The sequence below is a fragment of the Toxorhynchites rutilus genome, chromosome 1 (genome assembly GCF_029784135.1).
Source record: "Toxorhynchites rutilus septentrionalis strain SRP chromosome 1, ASM2978413v1, whole genome shotgun sequence".
In the NCBI taxonomy this organism is placed as follows: domain Eukaryota; kingdom Metazoa; phylum Arthropoda; class Insecta; order Diptera; family Culicidae; genus Toxorhynchites; species Toxorhynchites rutilus.
Window position 1 is genome coordinate 180901661 of NC_073744.1, and position 24050 is coordinate 180925710.

At 39.0% G+C, this 24050-nt stretch overlaps 2 protein-coding genes across 5 annotated transcripts in view; both read right to left on the reverse strand.

Moving 5' to 3' along the window:
• The window catches only part of LOC129777862 (uncharacterized), a 175458-nt gene that overhangs the window by 134461 nt on the left and 16947 nt on the right, over positions 1 to 24050 (reverse strand). The gene's annotated exons all lie outside the window — the stretch shown is intronic.
• On the reverse strand, positions 17546 to 18102 carry LOC129761621 (calmodulin-like). Its single transcript, XM_055759357.1, has one exon. The coding sequence runs from the start codon at positions 18011 to 18013 to the stop codon at positions 17546 to 17548; it is 468 nt and encodes a 155-aa protein (XP_055615332.1). The 5' UTR covers positions 18014 to 18102.

The following is a 24050-nucleotide window of genomic DNA, read 5'->3' on the forward strand; positions in this document are numbered from 1 at the left end:
AGCAAAGCGAGAGGTCAAGAGCACTTGGGTTAGCAGGAGGTTTAGGTACACGTGTTGTTTCCCCAGTGTTCAAAAGTGTCATATTGAAGCTGTTACAAAGATCATATATCAACAGTGAACGATTGTCGTCGTACTGTTCCCCCCAGGCAGTTCCGTGAGAGTTGAAGTCTCCCAAGATCAATCGTGGCTCAGGAAGGAGTGAGCACATGTCATCAAGTTGTTTGCGGCTAGCCGCAGCTCTCGGAGGCCAATACAAGCTGACTATACAGAGGTCTTTGCCTCTGATGTTTGCATGACAAGCAACAGCTTCGATCCTTCCAATAGGTGGAAGGTCAATTCGAAAAAATGAGTGGCACTTATTGATCCCCAATAGTACCCCTCCGTATCTGTCATCGCGGTCCAAGCGTATAATATTAAAATCGTGGAAAGAGATATCATCTCGCGAAGAAAGCCAAGTTTCGGACAGAGCAAAAACATCACAATTGAAGTTATGAATTAAAAATTTGAGTGTATCCAATTTAGGGATAAGACTACGACAATTCCACTGAAAAACAGTGATATCTCCGACCTCTCTATCTAAATTAGACATCAAGAGAGATAATCATTGCAAGGAGGGGCCATGTTTGCATCAATTGCTGTAAAATTGTCTTTAATACTGGAATCATTGAGATGACAAGGGTTCTGATGGAGTCGGAAACATTAAAACACTTGAAGATTTGATCCAAAAGGTCAGACAACTTTATAAATCCCGATTGGGAAGTTGAGCTGGACGGAAAAACAGGGACAGTTGGGGTTTTTGATGTCCCCTCGAGTGCTGGGTCGTTCGAAGGTGAACTATTCCCACGGAAGCCAGGAGGAACCTGATTTTGCTTGTCCGCTGCACTCGATTTTTTAGACAAGCTAACGGGGGGTATCACCGGGGGGACTTGTTCTTGAACTTTGGGAGTGGTCACATTTTTGCGCCGGGGATTCCCTTTGAAAATAAACGGTGTGCCCCTGCTAGCTGTGTCCGCTTCCATTTCATCAACTGGCAACGTGGAAAAGATATTGTGTGTTGAGATTGGTTGTTGTTGTTGTTGGGCCAGTGGAGAAGCGCCCTTTAAAATTTCCGCAAAAGTGCGCTTCGAGCGTTCCTTTAAAGAGCGCTTCTGTTTCTCCCAGCGACTCTTGTAAGTTTCACAAGCTGAGAGCGCGTGTGGGGATCCTCCGCAATATGGACACTTATGCTCAGTCGCACTGCAGGATTTCCCCTCATGTTGCTCTCCGCAAGTGGCACAGCGCTCCTTGTTGGCACAATAATCTGAAGTGTGACCAACTGACTTGCATTTGTTGCAAGTCATGGGCTTTGGCACGAAGAGTCGCACAGGTAGTCTCAATTTGTCCACCATAACGTAGTCAGGGAGGGCGGCACCAGCAAAGGTGACTCGAAACGAGTCTGACGGCGTAAATTTAGTTTGGTCCCCATCATGGGAGAGTTTCCCGAGTTGGCGACAGTCCAAGATCTTTACTTCCATTGAGGGAAGCTTCTTGAACTTGCCTTTTCCTTCTTTTTTTATTTGTTCGCTCGTCAGACCCGTTTCAGTTATCACCCCCTCAATTTCTACGTTATGGGAGGGTATAAATGTTCTATATTCGAGAGTGAAGTGTTGGTCAGCAACAATCTCGTTTGCGTGTTTCCGTTCATTCACGACAACCCGCAATTTGTTCGGTCTAACCCTGCGAATTTCAGATACAGAAGAGTATCTGGCCAGATCTTTCATGATCTGAATCACGTTAAGGCTTTTTCCTTTTGGTTTTGGCCGGAGGAAAACAACCCACGGGCCAGTTCCAGGTGCATCTTCTGGATAAACTTTGACACGTGGAGCGGAAACAACAGAGGGAGAAGACGAGGACGAGGACGAGGACGAGGATTGGGTTGGATCGGAAACATCAGAAGGGGGAAGCGAAATCGATGATGGGAGAGGGGGAGTGGAAGTAACAGTGGGTTCAGAAGGGAGGCTTGCTATTTTCTTAGAGGGGGGCTTGGAAGGATGAGCAGATTCGTCCCCAGAAGAATTATCTTCTTTTTGAGGGACTCGTTTATGTTTTTTCCCAGATCTTGAATGGGGTTCATTATCGGAGATCTCCATCTCTGGAGATCCTCCACTATTCTCCATTTTACAAAAATTTTTGTCTTATTTCTAATCTATTATTGATTTTAACAATAATCTCAAAATAAAAAATAACAAAACAAACAAACAAAAAATTATGATGATAATATTAAGCAATGAACATATGAGTTGAACAATAATATTAATATTAAATATGTGTACCTTAATATAAAAGTTGTTCCGATACTGCGCTCTACTGCCCTAACCAGGGAGAGACAGAGGCTACGCGCTATGGATCAACACAATAGCGCAAGAATAGCTCACACGGTCACGTGATGATAATTCCCGTTAACGACAGCCACACGATGGCGATCCCGTTATGCCGATGTTCAACAGCCGCCAAGGGCTGCAAGCTGCAAGAGCGCTGCTTCCTTTGTTCCACTTCACAAAAGGTCAATTCGAAAGCGGACAGCAATGACCTTCACTCGTACACTACACCAATCGCACAATAGTAAAAGTGGCAATGCACAATAACGACACTGAACTTTACTCGTCAAGAGTTGGATAGCGAATCCCCATCTAATAAGTTTGTTGTCATACGAATATACGATTCATCACTGGCATAAAAAAATGGCGGAAAATGTTCAGCCCCGGGAATCACCATTTTTTTATGTACAGTAATTTACATTTAATGCGACATGCCGAGGCACCATTTAATGTCGCATTGGGGTTGATTTTGACCTGTTATTGGACATTGGCGATGAAAGTGATACAGTGTCGACGTCTGGTGGCGACTTTCAATGTGGGGTCATAATTTTGTTTACAAAATGTTCAATTAGAGGTAAAATCGTCCAATTAAACGTGTCGCATTACAGGTCTGTCCAATCAACTAAATTGCCGAATTAAATTTAACTTACTGTATATAGAACCTTTGTAAACATTTATGTTTGTACAAATAGGAATTAATGAACTGACTTTTAGGAATATAAATCTTTGATATGAGTGGTAGCGATGGTTATAACATTGCTCCGATGGGATTTGAACTCCGGTTGTTTGGATTATCGAGCCGCAGCTATCTCGCACATTAAATCGTAAAAAAAAATCTGAAATTGGAGGCGACATACATACATCCAAGACACATTTAAGTAATGTATGATGTGTATGACTGGCATATGCATACAAAATTAGAGGCCATATACATGTATATGGAGTATATGATGTTATATAAATTATAATTATACGATTTAATATTTGCTGGGTTGTATGTACATCGCCTCCATGTGTGCATGTATGGGCTGGCTAGGCGCATCATATACATGCAATTTATATTAGTCATACTTGTATGTTTGGGGGGTCTTCGTAGCCACTTGGTTACGCGTTCGCTTACTAAGCGATCGATCGTGAGTTCAAACTCAGGACCCTCAATTGACCATCTTTGTGTTGTTATAGAATAACTACGTCCACGCAACCATCATCAGCTATGGAGATCGATCCACGGTGGAACAAAGATCGATTCATCCATACAACTGCTCTGCTCTGCAAGAAACATCGGGCTGCTGTTCTATAAATAACCCAACAATGATCAATATCAACTGTCTCCGCTGTCCGGTCTGCTGAACAATGGAAGAACAGATAGAATACCCTTACGCCTAAATGGCTACTACAGTGTAATTTACCATAATGTAATGGAACAGAAAATCTAACGCCTAAATGGCTACTACTTCTACTGTGTAATTTACAATTTATAGAAACATAAACATATGTACATGTACACGATAAAAACCCGGCTCTGTTACAGATAAAATGCTAATGAGGCTGATAAATAAATAAATGGGATAAAAACAAAAATACTTGTATGTTTGTGAATATAAACCTCAAAATAAAATCATTACAATAAACCTTCGTTTAAAACAAATTATATAGTAACCAAATCACGTAAAAAACTTCAAGAATTGCTGGAAATCTCTTATCAATATTTGTTTAAATTTAAAGATGTGCTTAACTCCAGTTTTGTTGAAAACTTTTATGCATTCAATTGAATCGTACGATGATTCATAGATAAACATAAACATTCCCACCTTTCGTCCTTCATTAAACACCTCGTAGGAAATCTGTCAGTATGCATACACTCTCCTACGAAACATAGTGGAAAAATATATATTCGTCGATGTAAACAAGCGGTGAAAAAGGAGACACTTTTCGACACTTTAGGTTGAATCGAAAATGTTGGTTCAACTTAAGTTGCCGGTTGCCTAGTGTGTATGCTCCCATTTGATTACACATGCTCTCAACTCTTTTGACATATTCGTTAAGTTGCTTTTCAACTTAGGTTGCCTAGTGTGTAAATGGCCTAAGCGTGGCATGTTCCCAATGGTTTGCGGGTTATATCCTTCGGAGATAGAAACATAATCTGCAGAACCCGAGAAGTGCGATTTAAGATACTTCAAAAATGTAAGCGACAAACTTTCACCACCATCCCTTCTGCGGAGCGATTTTATTAATTTTCTAATGGCATAATTCGCAAACTCCGTTTAATTTTCTAAGTAATTACAAGGACCACAAAAACAACAAATGCTCCGCTCAAAATAATGGTGCTCTGGATGAGCCTCCTCTCCCGCCGGTAACAAGTGTTGTTCCTCCAGCACTCATCCTTATTGCTTTTCCAGGATGACAAAATAATTTCGGGCTTCTAGTAAATGCCGTCGCATCTTCAGTCCGTCGCTTATATTTTTTTTGTTTTACTTTGTTGGCTGTCATCCTGTGGCAATTTGCTACCATTCCAGTCACATTTCTCTACCCATGGTCACCGCCATAATGGTTCCCTACTCAGCGAGTTTAGAGAATGGGTATTCCGTGTGGTTAGGGGAGCCGTCACTCATTCCAGTATCCTGGCTACATTTTTCGTGTGCTTCGAGTGCGACACAAACCAACAGGCTGTGGTGTCTCCTAGCTCTGGCGGATGGCCTGAGCCCGAGCTCTTGCCGATGTGGTTGACATAATTTTGAGTCGAAACTCGGGATGCAAGAACGTTTCGCGCGGGACACGAGGCAACGATATAAATAATAACCTTTGGGAAAACAGCTGAACTAAACTGCAGAAGCTGAAGTTAGAGTCCTGTGGTTCGGTTACTATTGTCTGTTTGTTTAGATGCTGCCTTTTATGGTGGGAAGGTAGCAGGATGGCTTCCGGTGCTCGAATTTATGAAGTGAAACGTGTCAGTGATGATGGGTAAATTACTACGATTAAGGTTAGATGAAAAATTATCCCTAACACAGAGTCCTCATGACAGAAGTGATTCATCAGGTTGTCAAATTTTAACTTATTCGCAACCGCATTCAATATATCAATCGGCAGAGCATGAAAAAAAAAAGAAAAGGTATAAACTATTCCAGCATCATACCTCGAAAACAGGTGCCTTTTCTGGCGCAATTCGCTATAGTTCCACCACCGCGTAAATGAATAAATTGATCAACTTTCCAAAATTCCCACCAACTCAGCCAAACAACGCTTCTCTCATCAACGCCAGTTCGAAAGCATCGCCATCCCGTGTACAGAAGAGCACCATATTCATGAATTTGGACCTGGTTTCATTTTTCTCTTCTATCCTGCGGTCGAACGATAATTGAATTGGACCACACTCACTCCCTCGAGTTCTCATCCACGCATCTGGCCAGTCGTTTTCGTTCGAACTGTCCTGGCCGAGATGTGGCCACGTGTGGGTTATTGTTGTTGGTGCTGTTGGATGCTATCGACAGGTGAACCCGATGCCGATGGGTTCAGGTTCAGTTACCGTGTACAAACCTCCCTCCGCACATGTCCAGTCGTGTGCTCTGCGATAGAGAATGCGGTGAAAATGAGTCCTGGGTCTTCTGTCGCGTCCGGTCCGGCATATCCCAGGACTAAATATGGCCACTGCGGCTCAGAAACAATGGGCTCGACTGCGGAATGACGGCGCGTAACACGTCCCAATGGAAGCACATGAAAACACACACACACACACACTCTCTGCACAAAAACCGGCAACTTAAGTTTTGTGGGTATGCCAACACCCACCCGGAGCTATCCACGGCGACTCCCAGGAAATACGAGATCAGTTAAGGTCATTACAAATAGCCGTTGCTTGTCCGGTGTGTTTTCATCGCACATTTGGCACGTAATGGCAGGGTTCCTCCGTCATTTTTACGACCCGTTTTATCAGTTTTTTCTTTTTTTCGTGCTGCTGCCGTTCCGCTCTCGTGGAGCGACACGTGAATAAAAATATCCTCTTTTCCGGCTGAGGACTCCACCTGCCAGCCGCCGCCTCTCGCCAGGTCACGCTTGTTTAACAGCTCCCGCCCAGCAAAGGCGTTTAATCTAATCTTGGGTTGGATGAAGTATGTATGGAAGGGGGAGAGTGGATGAGGAAGATACCCACTTTCGACGATTTTGCTTAGGTGTAGATTTTTGGGATTGCCACACATAAAAAAGAGCTATAGCACTTTTCTAGCTTGGGATTAAGCAAATAACTGTGGGCCGAGCTTTTTGTATACCGGCATTATGTATCATTGGTGTGTTGTCAAACAGATATTTTTGTACTTAGTTAGATTTCGAAATCGCTTGAAAGATAGAGCGATAGCCAAATGGTCGCGCGTCTTCTTACTAAGTGAACAATCGAGAGTTCAATTCCAGAACCCTTCTTTGATAGATCTTCTAACTGGCCTGTTCAAGGCTAGAGACAGATAAACTTTGTAGTTTAAAGTCCCTATAATAGAAGAAATTAATTAATCAATCAAAATGTACGATAGTACGTCTCCATGTTCTATCAAATCCTGCCGGGAAACTCCATAACTCAAAGCTCTGGAGATCCTCGGTCTTCCACGAGATTTGCGAATATTTTAATACCGTCACATTTCACCAGTTGTTGTTATTTTTCGTTTCAGGTTTATTATTTATTTATTGTCTTTGTGAATATTCTGCTAACTTGAAAACCAAAAAGTGGTCGCATCACTAAAATTATCCAATTACGAACGCTTCTGGGGCATTACACCAATCAACATGCAACCATTTTAATTTCATATTTTTACTTTGGCTGGAACTTTGCCAGCTTGTTCGGCACTAAGTGCGATGCCATTTTACGGTATTATTTTTTTAAATACGATCACGACTCATTTTTGATTTTCATGCAAAAATGTTATCATTTCAGAAAATAAACCATAACGCCAAAATGAGTTATTTGATCGGCAAAGGCAAAGTTATAGATTATAGTTTTGCCGTTTCGGAAAAAAGTTAACACTAAAAGATTTTTTTTACCGGAAACAAATCGAGAATGAATTTTAATAATGGAATATCTCAAAAACTACATTTTTGAAAAAATCTTAATTTTTCAAAACAATTAAGCCAATATTGTCTCCAATAGCTTGTTTTTCATTGGATCCTGGGCAAATGAAAAATAAATTCTCATGGAATTTTAAAATTTGCTCGTTTTTTACAAAAAATTCTGACTCTGAAATTTTCGTCAAAGGATAAAATATAAGAAATTATTTAAATTTCCATAAAAAACATTTTTAAGTTGCGTTGAAAAAAAATTATTTCAAAAATTGAAATTCATTTTCCTTAATTTGGTATTTTTTTTTGACGTGGGACTACGTCTAACCGTAATATATGGGGGGTGAAATGGAAACCTAAACACAAAACATGCAGGAAAAATGAAAGATTCCGAATGCTTACAACTCGAACGCCCTAACTGCTTCGTTTTGATTGGTCCGATTTACGGTCTCCCCAACACAGACATCAAAATCAATGTACCTGTAGGAATCCGCTTTACAAATATACATGCAGGTAGAGGGTATTTTTCTTCCCACCGAGCTGTGTTTTTGTGTTTTTTTTCGATAATTTAATCAATACAATAAAAATACTTACTAAAACAACGGTAGTCCCACGTCAACCTTGCGGTTGTATCATATATATAACATACCAATTTTTGTTCTTTAAATCCTATAAAAAATATATGAATAGTCCTTGTAATATCCAACAAGTCACCAATACATAGACTTCTGGAATATAGGGCATTTTTGTATGGAGACTACCAATGAGATACATATAGAGGTGAAGCAGTAGGCGAAGTGTATCTGTATTGGCAAGCAAAATATCGTGTCGTAATTATTTGCATTCAATATGGAATTTATATGGAAGAAACAAAACAGTGTTGAAAGTACTCACGATCGCATGATAATTTAAGCCAAAATTCTCATGAAATCATTCAGCTGGTTGTTTTTTAACAGATGACAATTATATCGTGGCTTATTTCGATTATTCATGTGGAAAAAAGGTCCAGAGAGCAGTCGTAAGCTTAGTTCTTGAAAGCAGTAACATTTTCGGTGAAATTTTGATTAATTGGTGATCATTATCTCACAACATACACACCGACACTGAGAGCTTTTAAAACATCAACTTCATAAAGGTAAAATAATGAAACTTCGTTTGTTTCTATGAACGTGGGGGAGTGAAAATGGCACATGGAAATATCAATTTTATCCGTCTTTGTCGACGTGATTTCACAAATATTCACTCCACGCTATCACATTAGCCCCATATTCAGCGGGAGCTCTACAAATATGTACGTTTTTAATTGATAAATTACTTCCTAAAAATATAATTTTTACATGGATGCGGTGGGCAATCAAAGATAAACACAACGACTGACTTCACTTTTTGCGAAGTGGTTATGGCAGCGCATGCTATGTCGCTCGAAGCTCGACAATCTTCATTACCTTTTTTCCAGGACATTGGGAGACTACCGAAAAAAATAATGTTCTCGGGTTTGACATATTTTTGAAGTGTTACTAAACAGAAGAAAGTTTGCATAATATGTCAATCGCGATAATCTACACACTAAAATGTTACGATTTAAGCATTCATAGTAATTTTTCGAAAAGATCATGGAAAAGTAGTTGTTGGGAAAACTCTTTACCTGTAGCAGTGCCCTTTTTCCGATGTATGGATGACTTGTTGGTAATTGTATTGACAGTTCATACATATTTTTTTCAGAATTGATAAATAATATATATTTATGAAAAAAATTAAATTGAATTTTCAAATTACTTTTTATCAATGATTTTTTTGAAATTGTTTGATATTTTTGATGATAACATAAATCATTTCCTACATTTCATTCTCTACCGAAAATTTTGTAGGTACTCAAGTTTTAGAGTTAAGATTTTTCGAAAAAAAAACTCTAAATTTCGAAAAATCTTCAAGATCTACAAAATGTTGATTATAGATTGAAATGTAAGAAATAATTTATATTTTCATTATCAAAAACAATATCAAATAATTTTCAAAAAATCACAGAAAAAAAATATTTATAATTTTCTCAAAAATGGTTCTCTAAAATCCTGAAAAAAATTTATGAATTGCCCATACAATTGCCAACAAGTCATCCATACATCGGAAGAAGGGAACTGTTACATGTAAATGCAGTTAATGATGCAGCGGCAGCGACTGAACAAGATGGCGAAGTCGATTTTCTCGGCGAATCGCGACTTGGCAGTAGTGATGGACGACGAGACAGGGCACTTCGTATTTTACTTCCCCCACGAAAGAATTGAGCTCCGAAGTGAAGTTTATTTCACACACCAAGTTCCCAAAGAAGTTGCTGCTGTGGCTGACAATCATCGAGAAGGGGATGTCAAAGCCGCTCTTCTTTAGCTCCGGACTGGCCGTGAACGAGGAAATTTATAGTACGAAGTGTCTGCCGCATGTTGCGTCATTCATCAAGAAATACCATAAGGGCGAAAACGCGGTGTTCTTGCCGGATTTGGCGTCGGCCCACTACTCGAAGCGACCGTTAGAGCAGATGGAGCGGCTCAATATCGATGTGGTACTTAAGTCGGCGAACCCGCCCAATGTCCTCCAGTTGCGTCCGATCGAGAACATCTGGGCAACCTGAAGCGTAAGATCTACTCCATTAATTTTGTCTCGAAAACTGGGGAGGACGCCATGGCGAATGTTCCGGTTAACTGTCGGAAGGCCGCTCGCAAGGGCGTAGATTTTTTTTTGCAAGTAAGCTAATATAATTACTAGCGATGAAACGGATAGTGGTTTGGCCGGATACTGGATACCGGATATCCGGCAAGCTTCTAGGCCGGATAGCCGAATATCCGGAGGGTGGATATCCGGCACTTTATTTGCAAATATGCAACTGGGAGAAAATGCATATGTACAAGAAGCTGATAAAGGAATACATTTTAGATACAAACACATTTCTACTTAAAGGTAATGAACGATGGATCAATTTTCCGTTTGGAATAAATATCCTTTGATTGAGTATAAAGTTTTCTGCAAGAATCTTGAATTGATTTTTTGCCGATAAGGATTTTATATTACAATAATAAAACTCTTGTGGATATATTGAAATTATTTTAATACCAGTCGAGTAAGAGTAAATACTACGAATTTAAATAAGCAAACAACATCTATCAATCATTTACATTATTTACAACCTAGAATTGTCTTCAGGGATAACAATCTGAGAGAGGGCACACGCACTCACAAACTAAACAACAAAAAAGTGCTGCTTTATGTAGTGCATTAGGCTTCTTCAGGCATTTGAAGAAATAACAAAAAATACAAATCCTGGCCCCTCCTGTACATCCGAAGTAATTCCGCATGTTGCTGCATAAAAAAAAGTATTTGGACAAGGAAGAACGAGACTGCACATAGAACACCGAGGTTACCTCGCCTGAGAGCATCTTCATACGCTAGATTAGAAAGTCACTTCAACTACTTAGGAGAAGATCTAAATTACCTAATTGCAACCTCTTTAGGCCTGAGGTTCAAGTCATACTATTCAGAAGTTCTTGAAACGGTAACAGCCCGGTAGAAAATCTGTAGAAATTCGCCCAGTAGACCGATCCTTTTGAAAATTTTAGACAGTAAAATAAAAACTATTAAACAACTTTTGGCATTTTCTTTTTATTCAATACGAACATTTACGACCGTTTACGACTGTTCACGACGACCGCGCTTTATTTTTTAGCGATTTTATTTATAGTAAGATACTTCGAGCCCAAGCCCGTATGCTCGCACCTTCCTCTTTACCCCGTCCATAAGGTTCTGTACAACGTCAGGTTGTAGTTTTTTTTGAACAGAAAACCATTTTCTCTTGAAGTTCGCCTACGATTTGACAACTTTTGGGTTCTTCCGGAGGGCCTGCTTCATAATCGCCCAATATTTCTCTATTGGGCGAAGCTCCGGCGCGTTGGGCGGGTTCATTTCCTTTGGCACGAAGGTGACCCCGTTGGCTTCGTACCACTCCAACACGTCCTTTGAATAGTGGCACGAAGCGAGATCCGACCAGAAGATGGTCGGGCCCTCGTGCTGCTTCAATAGTGGTAGTAAGCGCTTCTGTAGGCACTCCTTAAGGTAAACCTGCCCGTTTACCGTGCCGGTCATCACGAAGAGGGCGCTCCGCTTTCCGCAAGAGCAGATCGCTTGCCACACCATGTACTTTTTGGCAAACTTGGATAGTTTCTGCTTGCGAATCTCCTCCGGAACGCTGAATTTGTCCTCTGCGGAGAAGAACAACAGGCCCGGCAGCTGACGAAAGTCCGCTTTGACGTAGGTTTCGTCGTCCATTACCAGGCAATGCGGCTTCGTCAGCATTTCGGTGTACAGCTTCCGGGCTCGCGTCTTCCCCACCATGTTTTGCCTTTCGTCGCGGTTAGGAGCCTTCTGAACCTTGTATGTACGCAGGCCTTCCCGCTGCTTGGTCCGCTGGACGAATGAACTTGACAAATTCAGCTTATTGGCGACATCCCGGACCGAACTTCTCGGATCACGTCTAAACTGCTTAACTACGCGCTTGTGATCTTTTTCACTGACGGAGCATCCATTTTTGCCGTTCTTCACCTTCCGGTCGATGGTTAGGTTCTCGAAGTATCGTTTTAGTACTCTGCTGACCGTGGATTGGACGATTCCCAGCATCTTACCGATGTCCCGATGTGACAACTCCGGATTCTCGAAATGAGTGCACAGGATTAATTCACGACGCTCTTTTTCGTTCGACGACATTTTTCCAAATTTACGAAAAATTGACAGTGAAGCATGGCCAACGTGATCTATACACTCTTATCTGATTATAAGCGAAAGCTGAAGATATAATTCCTAAAAATTAAATTTCTACAGCGTTTTTTCCGTGATGCAATTTGATGTGACACACCCTTTATGTAACGAATCAAATAGTAAGCTTTTTCCGATGTTACTACTCACATTGTCGAGGAATGCAACAAGTAAAGTTTACATACAATTAGGTTTGTTCTAGTTTCACTGTGTTCTGTGGTTTCGATTTTTGGTTTCACTCTAGACAGCGATCAATTAAGATCATCTATGAAAGTTGAGAGTTAATTTGGATTATTGCCGCAGCGCCACACAGAGGAAGCTTTCTGTAACAGGAAAAAATATGCCTTTTTTGGACAGAATGAAGGGCTGTGTTATGGAATATGTCTGCTCTTCCTCTCAGCGGATTTTGCTCTAGACAGTGATCGACCAACACCATAAAATTGAGAGTTAATTTGGTTTTTATTCATTTATTTATTTTTATATTTATTTATTTACAAATTGTTTGAATTTAAGAGCGTTTTCTGGGGATAATTGATGTTTCTTTACAATCGATCATTCAATTTCCATAAATTTGAGCATTGGTACCGGTATTTGGTTGCGTCAAAGAACAGCACATTTGAGACCTTTGTGTTCTTCGGTTGAAAACCGAAAGTGTAATTTTTTTCTGCATCGGTTACTGTTATCGCTGCCGTCACCACACAACCGGTTCGGTTTGAAATTTATGTTATCGTTCTGCTAGAGATGCTGCATATTTTTTGAAAATGATGTTTTTGAGAGCGTTGAAGATGTAATTCAAGAGATACTGTAAAACTACTTGGATATTCAACAAGTTATTTGAATATACAACCTTTGGTGTAGTCCTACGTTTTTTCGGTTATTTTTCCGATATTACCATTTCGAACCACTTTTGACTTTTTTTTGCATACTTCCCGATCATAGGAAGTTGTGCATCCAAGAACCAATAATCAACGAAATGATGATCGAAACCGTACATCCCGCTATTCGCAGAAGTCAATTCGCTGTGATTTTCATCCTCTACCATCGGCGAAAGGTAAATCATATTTTCAACTTTTACTACTTCCATTCGCTTGGAAGCGGAAAAATCGCTCAACAGCAAAATATACCAGCCCCAACCAAAAGCAAATCGTATATCTGTGCTCAATTGGCTTCAATGCCTCCTCCGCCATCAACCCCAGTGCGTGGTTGCCACCTTTTGACAGAGGGCGGCTCTGTCAAACTTTCCCACCGGAACGGTTTCGCAGATTGCATTGCACCGCATCGTGGCGGAAGGCGCGATGAAAAAAAAATAAGAATTCGAATAGACACTTAGAGGAGATGTGTCTAAAACGCGCCTGCCGGGCAATTTGACCCGCCTGATTTTCTTTCAGCAAGAATAGAAATGCAATGGATATAGGCAATCGTGCTAGTCAATGATAGAATCGTACCATGCAAGTTTTACATTTGTAACATGCTTTAAAAAAATAAGAAAAATAATTTTCTTTGGAAGCAAATTTCGATGTAATTTTCTACATTATTTCTATAAGGTTTTTGTTGTTTGAAACCAATTCGGAGGCGATAACTGTGGGTCATTTTCATTGAGTTGAGTTCCCAGCAAATATCTCAGATGAAGAAAATGGTAAGAGAGGATTCATTTCCTTCTCAATTTGATATTTTCCGCATCAGCATACCATCGGGCAGTATGGCATACCCTCGATCGGGGCAATTTGCTCGCTTTCGGCCGTAAACATTCTCACGAGAGAAATAGCTTGTATTTGAGAGATGCCAGATGATTTTTTTCAAATATGGCACGAATAAGTGTCTTAAAATGTAATCATAATGAACAAAAATGAGCAAACCATCACGATATTTCTAAATCATGTTCGATAAATCACACAAACAATTCTCGCGTAACTTTTGAAAAGGTCCTATGTAACATTCACATCAACTCGAGAAAAACGAAGTTAAAGACCGAAGTCTTTATTACTACTTTTACCACTATCAGCCAATAATAACTCTGGAAAACCAATCGAAACTGTTGTAATGTGATTTTAGTTTGAAATTGAAGCCTCCGAGCGATAAATGTTACATTGGACGTTTTGACTGACGGCTTTGTACATTGGACAAATTACGTTGCACGATGAAAATTTGAAAATAACTACTGAACAACGATCCAAACACTTGCACTTTGTGCTAAAAGCAGATCTTTATTGTTATCATTCGTAGAATTACACTAAAAACGGTATCTACATTCGAAAATAACAAAAACTCAAAATGTCCGAAGTGCGAGTTCGTGTTGTTTTGATTGCTTTGTTATTTCGGACGTATCGAACGTTAGAGGAAAGTGGCGTCCGAAGTAACAGTTGAGTGCTTAAAATTAGAATCTGTACATTGGACATATTCTGTATCGGTGATAAAAAGGTGAAAAGGATAGATACTTGAACGGTTGTTTTCACAATGCGTTCAATGATTGAGAACTAATGGTGTGCATCCATTAACTCGATTTGTTTACATTTGTTACTTAGGACCTTTTCAAAAGTTACGCGAGAATTGTTTTCACATACTTTGAAATGACCCCAGTATGTTTTCACAAGATTAAATGTCTTCTAAACGAAAACATGTTTCACATCTGGCATCTATATTATGTGCTCAGAGAATGCCGGAAAACAAGAGCACGGATTGGAGAATTAATGCACGAATACTGGGCATGAAGGGAATAGATTGATGGAATCTCTCATTCATACAAGCTGCTGGGCCATTCAACACCGTATGATTGGAAATTTAGAATTTGGGCGCCTTACAAAATAAAATTCGTAGCACTTTTGTTATTCAGTATCTAAAACTAATCTACGTACTGACGTAGTTGTTACCTTAAATATTAAGAGCACGGTCAAGATAAATCCATTCTCGCTTAGGGGGTGCGTATTGCACACTTCTCCTATATATCAATTCCGCTTGGTGGCAGACTTGCGACAGCCGTGTACCCCCGGCTGGGATTGGAATTCGCTCGGAGTCAGCGCGCAAAGAAAATTTCGCGTCGAAAAGGGAAAACAGTTATGGCTGCTACCTGACAGTACAATAGAAGCTGATGGTTGTTTGAGTGCGGTTATCGAAAAGCACACCCATCATCATCGGGATTGTGAGGGATCCGTGCCATCCGGTTGAGGGTGGAATAAGCTGCAATTTTGCATTCGAGAATTGTTGTGCAATTGCACTCTCCCGTTCCGTGAATTTGACTTCGACACGGATCAGCGTACTAACCCTTTGCGGTCGTTTGTCTGCTCTCAGCCACCACAGCAAGGAATCATACTAAATACTTTGTTCAACGATGTAATAGTTTATATTTTTGTGAACGAATGTTAATGTCTAGTGAATCTTTTCATGAAGCTTCTATGAATGAAAGGTAAGGGTAATCGATTTAAACAAAATATTATAAGCGTGGAAAGACAAGAGGATATCTTTCAAGAGAAATTAATTCCGACCACAAAGGGTTAATACCGCTTTGAACTGAGATACCGAAATACAAAAATGATTTGTGGTAAACATACCATGCAACGCATCCGTTGCTAATATATCTTGGAAGGACTCGCGGAGGGTTACCTGAATGAATAGATATGAAAATAAATTGTTATGTGATCTCGGCGAAATGAGGGATTTATATCGGATTTATTTATTATCATTATCCTTATTTATATATCATTACTAGCTAACCCGGCAAACTTCGTCCCGCCCATTTACTTGATTAATTCTCGAGTAATGCAGAAATTTGTGTTTTATTTGTATGGCAGCCACCCCTAAGAGAGGGGGGAGGGGTATCTAACCACCATAGAAACATTAATTGCACCCTAAAGTTTCCATATGCCTTATTTGGTTTAATTTGCTTGATTAATTCTCGGGTAATGCAAAAATTTGTGTTTCATTTGTACGGCAGCCCCCTCTAAGAGAGGGGGAAGGAGTATCTTAACACCATAGCAACATTTATTGCATCCTAAAACCTCCACATGCCAAATTTGGTTTCATTTGCTTGATTAATTCTCGAGTAATGCAGAAATTTGTGTTTCATTTGTATGGCAGCCCCCTCCCCCCCCCCCTTTGAGTGGGGGAAGGACTGTCTAACCATCATAGAAACATTTATTGCACCCTAAAACTTTCACATGCCAACTTTGGTTTCGTTTGCTTGGTTAATTTCCGAGTAATGCAGAAATTTGTGTTTCATTTGTATGGCAGCCCCCCTTAGAGAGGGGGGAGGGGTCTCAAAATATCACGAAAACCTTCCCCGGCCCCAAAAACCCCTACACACCAATTTTCATGTCGATCGGTTCAGTAGTTTCCGAGTCTATAAGAATCAGACAGACAGACAGACATCACTCCATTTTTATATATATATATATAGATAGATAGATAGATTTATTTTTGGTTTGGCAATATTCACCCGTTATGAATAACCTTTAAAACTTCAACGAAAACGAAGAGCTTGAACGACAATTCTACTATAACATCAACGTAGACGTATCTCTGATAAGGATTAATAATTAAGATACTCTTATCGAATATCTACAATCTCATTAGCAGTCGCCTCTTTCAATCCATAATGTCCAGTACTATTATCGCGCGGTAAATACCTTTCACCTAAACCATCGCACTCACCTTAACAGGATCAATACATTCTATTATTATGACAATCCACCGCAAACGGAGAGTAGGTGAGTCCGATTGACGGGCAGTATTTCGATTATGATTGCCCAGCTACCTCCCTAACTACCCCAACGGTCTTGTTCCCATCATCCATCCCCTCAGTATTTACCCGATTCGGTTTCAATCATGACTGCATGAATGCTCGGCATTTCCTTGTTTTGTCTAATATTTTCACTTTACGTAAACAGAAGCGATGACACCGCGAACAAAGCGAAGAAAAACGGCAAACGTTGCATGCTTATAAATAATCCCCAATATTGAGTAGCAGTCATTCGGATCGATATTACTTAAATTTTTTAATTTGTAAGTTCGTACAATAAGCCATGAAAATTGCATGAGCACGATGATGGCGAATATTTCGTGCAAGAGTATGATAAGCGGGCAAAGATTGATGTTCATTTTTTGCTCAATGGGATGATGTATTATAAAAGGTTGTTGGTTGTTGGAAGATGCCCGGATTAGAGGGAGAGTTGAATGAGTTGAACGGATGAGTTTCGAAAAACCTATTATTTCCACTAAGAGGGAGGGAACAGTTATTCGATTTTCATTGTTTATGTCAGTCACAACATCATAGCCAACATTTCGGATCAATAATTCATTACAACAAAATTCTGATGTCAGTTGCTGTGAAATTTATTGTAGTCGACTCTAACCCTTTAGGTCATTTAACTCATCATAAAATCCACAAACTCGTCGCAGCTGATCTTCCCATCCTTATTCCCATCCGCTGCCTCCATGAAGGCCGAAAGTTCCTCGTTGGTTATATGCTTCTGGTATCTATAAATCCGACTGTACAACTCATCCGGAGTCATGTACCCGTCGCAATCTATGTCAAAGAATTTGAACGCTCGTCGATAGAATCGCGCCGCCGATTTGCTATGATTTGTCCGTGCCATCATGTGCAGAAACTCGTGCAGTTCGATTGTTCCATTAACGTCCGCATCGGCATCACGGATCATTCGCTGCCACTCCTCGTAGGGCTTGAATACCAGTGGCATGCCCATGCCTACAGTGTCTGCTAGGGCCGATTCCAAGCGCGAAAGTGGGATTGAACCATTGCGATCCTCATCGAGCGCTTCGAACCACTCCCGATATCGCTCTATCTGCTCTTCCGTTAGCTTTGGGGCGGACATTCCGTGAAATTTGTTTATTTGTTGGTTTTTTTTTTGGAAATTTTCACATTAAATGATTGTGAATGTTTTTTACGCGGCCTAATACTTCAGAAACATATTTTTCGAAATGATTCACTGGTCATTGCTTGCTTAGCTTTGTTGATTCCATCACAAAATCCGGATTTCTTCATCAATATCGAGCATCAGTTGTGTTCAGCTGTCATTATAGCCTCAAATGTCATCATATTGACTATAATATTGACCGTGTAAGCTCCGCTTCACATCGGATTAATGATAATAGTACTTGTTGTATTATCTTGTTTTATTTAGTTATTTTCTAAACGAACCTTGAGATAAGCAATTGAATAATTGTGGAATGTCAGGCATTTTCCAAACGCGTTAAGTGCCACGTTTTGATTGGTTCAATATGTGCTCCTCAAATAACACTGACCAAAACAAGTGACAAGCAAATTGCATCATAAGCCCAACCCCTTTGTGATTCTACCGTCAGTCAAATCGGATAAATTTCGCAGTTGCTTTCCGAAAAGATCATTCATTTTCTAACCATTAAGCAGAAGTCACACATAAAATAAGAACACGAATTTCGAAATCGCGAGAGCAAGAATGAAAGCATGGGCGCGGCGCTTTTCAGGGCCACCGAAACTTTCACTAAAGTGTTATTTTAATACAATTCAATGCAACAGTTCAATGCATTCTAAGATGATATCCGAAATAATAAAAATAGTAAACTGATGTGTATTTGCCTGTGGAAAGCTTGGGTTAATTTATGAGCTGGTTTTTTTTTTGAGCTCATTGGTGGTTGGGGACTTTTCGAACGATCATTCAGTTTTTACGGATTCGCGCATTGTTTCTGACACATCGCAAACCAGGTGGGAAGAAGAAATTTTCCAAGAGTGAAAGCTGTGTTCCTCGATTGAAAACTGAGGTAAAAATTCGTTCCATTGTGTTTGCTATAGTTGCCGTCAACAACAGATTCCGGATCTTTTGTTACCGTCCTGCGAATGATGCTGAAAACCGTCACCCTTCGCTTTCGTGTAATCGATCAAGTAAAATGTGGTGTAATGGTAGTGACGGTACAAATGTTCTCGCGAGAATAAAAATGAATCCATTGGCGCTTGTCAGGGCCACCAAACTATTTATAGGGGTATTTCAATACAATTCAATGTAACAGCTTGATGCATTCTAAAGTAATATTCAAAATAATTCTAAAGTCTCTCTAATATTCGATAAGTTGTTTCAATTGACAGCTCTTGGTGTAGTCCTACGTCTTTCTAGTTATGTCCTCGACATTACCTACCAGTCTTTTTGAATTTGAATTTTCATTTCAGAAAAATCAATTGCAAAAGACACTTCTGCCTCCGGTTTTACGGGAGTAAATGCCGTTTTTATTTGTCGAAAATAATCAAAAGACTAAACAAGTTCTCGAGAAAGCAAGAACGTAATTTTTGAATCAATTGAAATTGAAAAGATGTTGAAAGAAAGACATCTGAAGTGCCTAAAAATTTAAGATTTTGAGCTCAAGCTCTACCTTCCAGGATCAAAATATACAGAAAAGCTAGAGACTATTATAGTTGAATCCTCCAGTGATTTTTTTTCAAGTCGAGTGCCAAAGACTGACCTAAGTGACAAAGGAAGGAACAACCTTTCAAGGTTTGGACAAGAATTATGGATCATAAAGCAAATACATTTCAAATCGCATTCCAATATGATTTGCGATTTTATATTATATTCCTGTATCAAAAAAAAAAAAAAAACATTGTGGCACGAATTTGTAAATGCGTGTCCACTCAAAACTTTAGGAAAACGAACAAAACTAATAATTTGCTCTTGCGTTTGATTTATGCAACATTCACTTGTGAACTGAATTAATAACTCTAAACAACTTGTTATATTAGATTTGTAGATTTTTACTTGTAGATTCATTATTTAGCAGGAAAATACAAGTTACGAATTACAAGACTAGTATTATCAATAAAATTTCGATTATGCAACAGGTCCCAGGAAGCGGTACTGCCCCAAACACAAGTGCCACGAATTGAGTAGTTTATGAAACAGTCTTTTGACGTAGCACTACGTTTTTCAATGAGGGTGTCAAATCAGATAACAAGCAGAAATTTTATGCAATAAAGTTAACGTTAATAACTACTTTCACTACGAATGAATTTTGATGATTTGCACCCCGGAATTTCTCTAAGATTTGTTCGATATGCTATTATGATTCCATAATCCGTTATCGGTTTAAATTAACGAAAATTGAAAGCACTCTCGTTCTCCGATATATTTGCTCTGTCCATTGGTGAGCTTTCCTATTCGTGCTGTCAATCAAGTTCTACTTAAGCAACGGTGAACTACAATATTTATATACCACAGCGAATCAAATGCAGCGTTCATTTTACGGGCAATTTGGAGAGAATAAATATTGCAATGTAAGCTCCGCCTGTTTTCAACTGAGTATCAATAACTAATTCACGGATTTCATGCCAACTCGTCTTAGAAGTTTGCCGCACCATCTTAGATAGCAGTGAAACGTTTTGGGTGTAAATACATGGATCTTTTAAGTAACTTTAAACCTTTAAAAAAAATTAGACTACTTTTGGAAAAGGGCGAAAATTCTTAATTTTTTGCAAAAAAAAAAAATAACTTAAAAATAATGATACCGACAAAGTAGTAGTCAAAGGATGAAATGTACAAAGTTGTATAGATTTTCATAGGAAAATACCAACAATTTAAAAAAAAATGTCGCTGAAAAGATAATTTTCGAAACTAAAACTTATTTTTCTCAAGAACGTATTGTGTTATAATTCTCAAAAAAAATATTAATAGCCCATACAATTTCCAACAAGTCGTCCATACATCGGAAGATGGGAAAAAGTTCTCCTAACAACAACTTTTTTCATGTTTTCTTTGGAAAAATTACAATTAATCCGCATCTTGTTTAAAGCCAAGATAGCGATTTAAAGTATTCCATAAAGTGCTCGACATGTTGCTAAATAGAAAAAAGTTTGCAGAATATGTAGATCGCGATTATTTATACGTAAAAATGTTACGAGTTAAACATTAAAAGTAATTTTTCAACGAAAACATGAAAAAGTGGTTGTCAGAAAAACTTTTTCTCTGTAAAGGTGCTCATCTACCGATGTATGAACGATTTGTGGGAAATTGTAAGAGCTTTAGTATTTTAAAAACATATGTTTTCGAGAAAAATGAATTTTAATTTTCAAAATATTTTTTAAAAGTGAAATTTTCTTTCAAAATTTGATTTATCTTTTTTGATGAAAACCTGAATTATTTTCTTACATTTCATTCTTTAACCAACATATTGTAGATCTCATGGTTTTTAAATTCGGATTTTTCGATCAAAAGTTAAAAAAAATTCAAATTTTAAAAAAATTCTCACACAAAATCTATCAGACCTAAAAAAATTAGTCGAAGAATGAATTGTAGGAAATTATTTAAGTTATCATTGAAAAATATAAACAATTTTTTGAAAAACAAAAATCATTGAAAAAAAATGTTTTGGTAATGAAAATTTATTTTTCTCGAAAACATGTTTTTTAAATTTTGAAAAAATAGATTTGTATAGCCCATACAATTTCCAGCAAATCACCCATACATCGGGAGATGGGAACTTTTCAGGGCATTATTAGTTTTTAATTTGTATCATTTTTATGTATAAATTATCGTTATTTACATGCTCTGTTTTTTTTTACTTAGGAATATGTCAAGAACATATCAAACGCGAAAATTTACACACAAAACGAGTAAAACATTATTTTTTCAGGAATCTCCATACAAAAAAGCCTTATATTTCAGAAACAATACTAGATAAAAAAATTAAACAGAAAATATATGAAAGATCAATTCACGTCTGGCCGGAAATTCATATTGCTATCTGAGATTGTGCTGCCAACGGCCAGCTGAGTTGGCATGAAATTCGTCGATTTGCGATTGCAATTCACAGTCTCAATCCAGCTAGCGAGCATACAATATTCTTTCCTGATGCTGAGGAGTTTTATGGAGGTTTTACACGATACTTAGGAAGAATGGAAGAAAAAGCAAATAGTGGAGCAATTTTGTTTGATAGAAGCACCGAGTCGATTTTCATACCAGCTGGCGAGAGTGCTTTTGTATATTTGCATGACACGCACACATTTGTGTTTTATGTGTAGCCAAAGTCAGTTTGAATTGGTAATGAAATATGCAATAACGATGCTGTGGGAACGAATATATAATCGCCAGTTACTGAATGCATCACCTGCGGAAAAGACTGGAGCTATGAATATTGCATTGCTGCATTACTACGAGGAAACAAATCGTGTTCGGACCTATTGGTGATCCTTTCCGACCGATCATTCAATTTTCGTGAATTCAAGCATTATTTTTGGCTTATAGGGTAGCGTCAAAGTGCAGCGATTTCCAAGCCTGATGTGAAGAAGGTACTTTTCAGAGGTTAGAGCTGTGTTCTTCGGTGAAAACGAAAGATGACAATTTGTCCCGCAACGATGTCGCCTTCGCTGCCTCCACATAACCGATTCAGTTCGGATTTCCTGTTGCCGTTCTGCGAAAGGTGCTCCATATTTGTGGATTATTTCTTTGGAAAATGATATTTTAGTGAGAGTTAGAGATGTAATTTTACTAAGAGATACTGAAGATTTTCTTGGATATTCAATGAGTTCAGTGTTTTAGTTTCGCTCTAGAGAGCAAGCAATCAACAGTGCATGTTAATTTTGAGAGTTCATTTGTCAATTTGCTCAAATTGGTTTTTAATCGCTTCATGAATCGCTCGAGGCCCTCAAAGCATGAATCGATATATACTTGGCGATATTTGGTGGTCGTGAAAATAAAACGCGTATTTGCAAAATATATACAGGAGAGCCCCGATCGTTAAATATTACTGTGAAATAATTTTATACTCTTTTTTTTAAGCAAAGATGCTTCAATTGCCAAAAATAGTATATTTTGAGATTTTTAGATTATTTCTCTTATTTTCTTATTTTCTTCTATAGAATGTTTTTATTAAAGATTACAAAGAAAGGTTGCAAAGATTATTTACAAAACATTTTAGAACCATTCGAATGCTTTTCCCCGGAGCCCCCTGTACAATGGTCGATGCACAAGCTCCTCCACAAGGCAAGTGGACGCTTTCCCATGATAAATGTTCAGAATGCTTTATTGCATCACCACCAGAGGCGGCGAATGGCCATTTGGCTAGAATCCAGCAGTGGAATTACCCTCAAGCTTTTATCTATTAATCCATTATGTTCGCCCCGGTTCATTGCAACTCATAATCATGCCGCCTAGTGCCTCTCTGTCTGTGGTGTGCTCTGGGGGAAAGCCAGATTTCCTGTCTTCCGGCACAATCCATTAACACACACGTAAATTGCCCAGATGTGTTCATTCATCGTCGCACCGTCGTCGTCGAAAGATATGTCTTCATCCATTTCTTATCTTGAACCACAGCCTCCGGTGGATGGGGGGCACCATGGTACCGTTAGGAAGATATCCTGAATGTTTTATCCAAGCCACAGTACAATTAACGGAGAACCTGCCAACGATTGTGTGTGTTCTCAGGCTGTCCCCTGCGGGCAGAGATCAAAGTAGTTTGCAATTCAAATACACCGCCAAGTGTCCTCCCACTCATCGCCACTCAGTTTGGCCCCTGGAGTGGAATACGGTTTGTCGTTTTGTGTTTGAATCTCCTGATTAATTTTCGAGTTCAATCAAGTACCGTTTCACTGGCGGCGTTATTCGAGCCTGAAATTCCGACAAACTGAAAACCACTCCAATTTCCAACACTCAACGAAGCGCGTGGAGAAAACTTCACCTCAACTGTTACTTAAGAGAGAAGAACAAATAAAAACTGATGATAAATAATTCCTAGACAAATTCGGATTCCGAAATGTTTACACTTATAAACATGGGACTGGGTGAGTTTCCACGGAGGCTCTCAACCGAGGGAAAATAAACACACCGTCTTCGTACCGAGAGTATGTATTCGTCGTTTTAGTTTGGATTGGTTGGGGGCAAATAAACACAC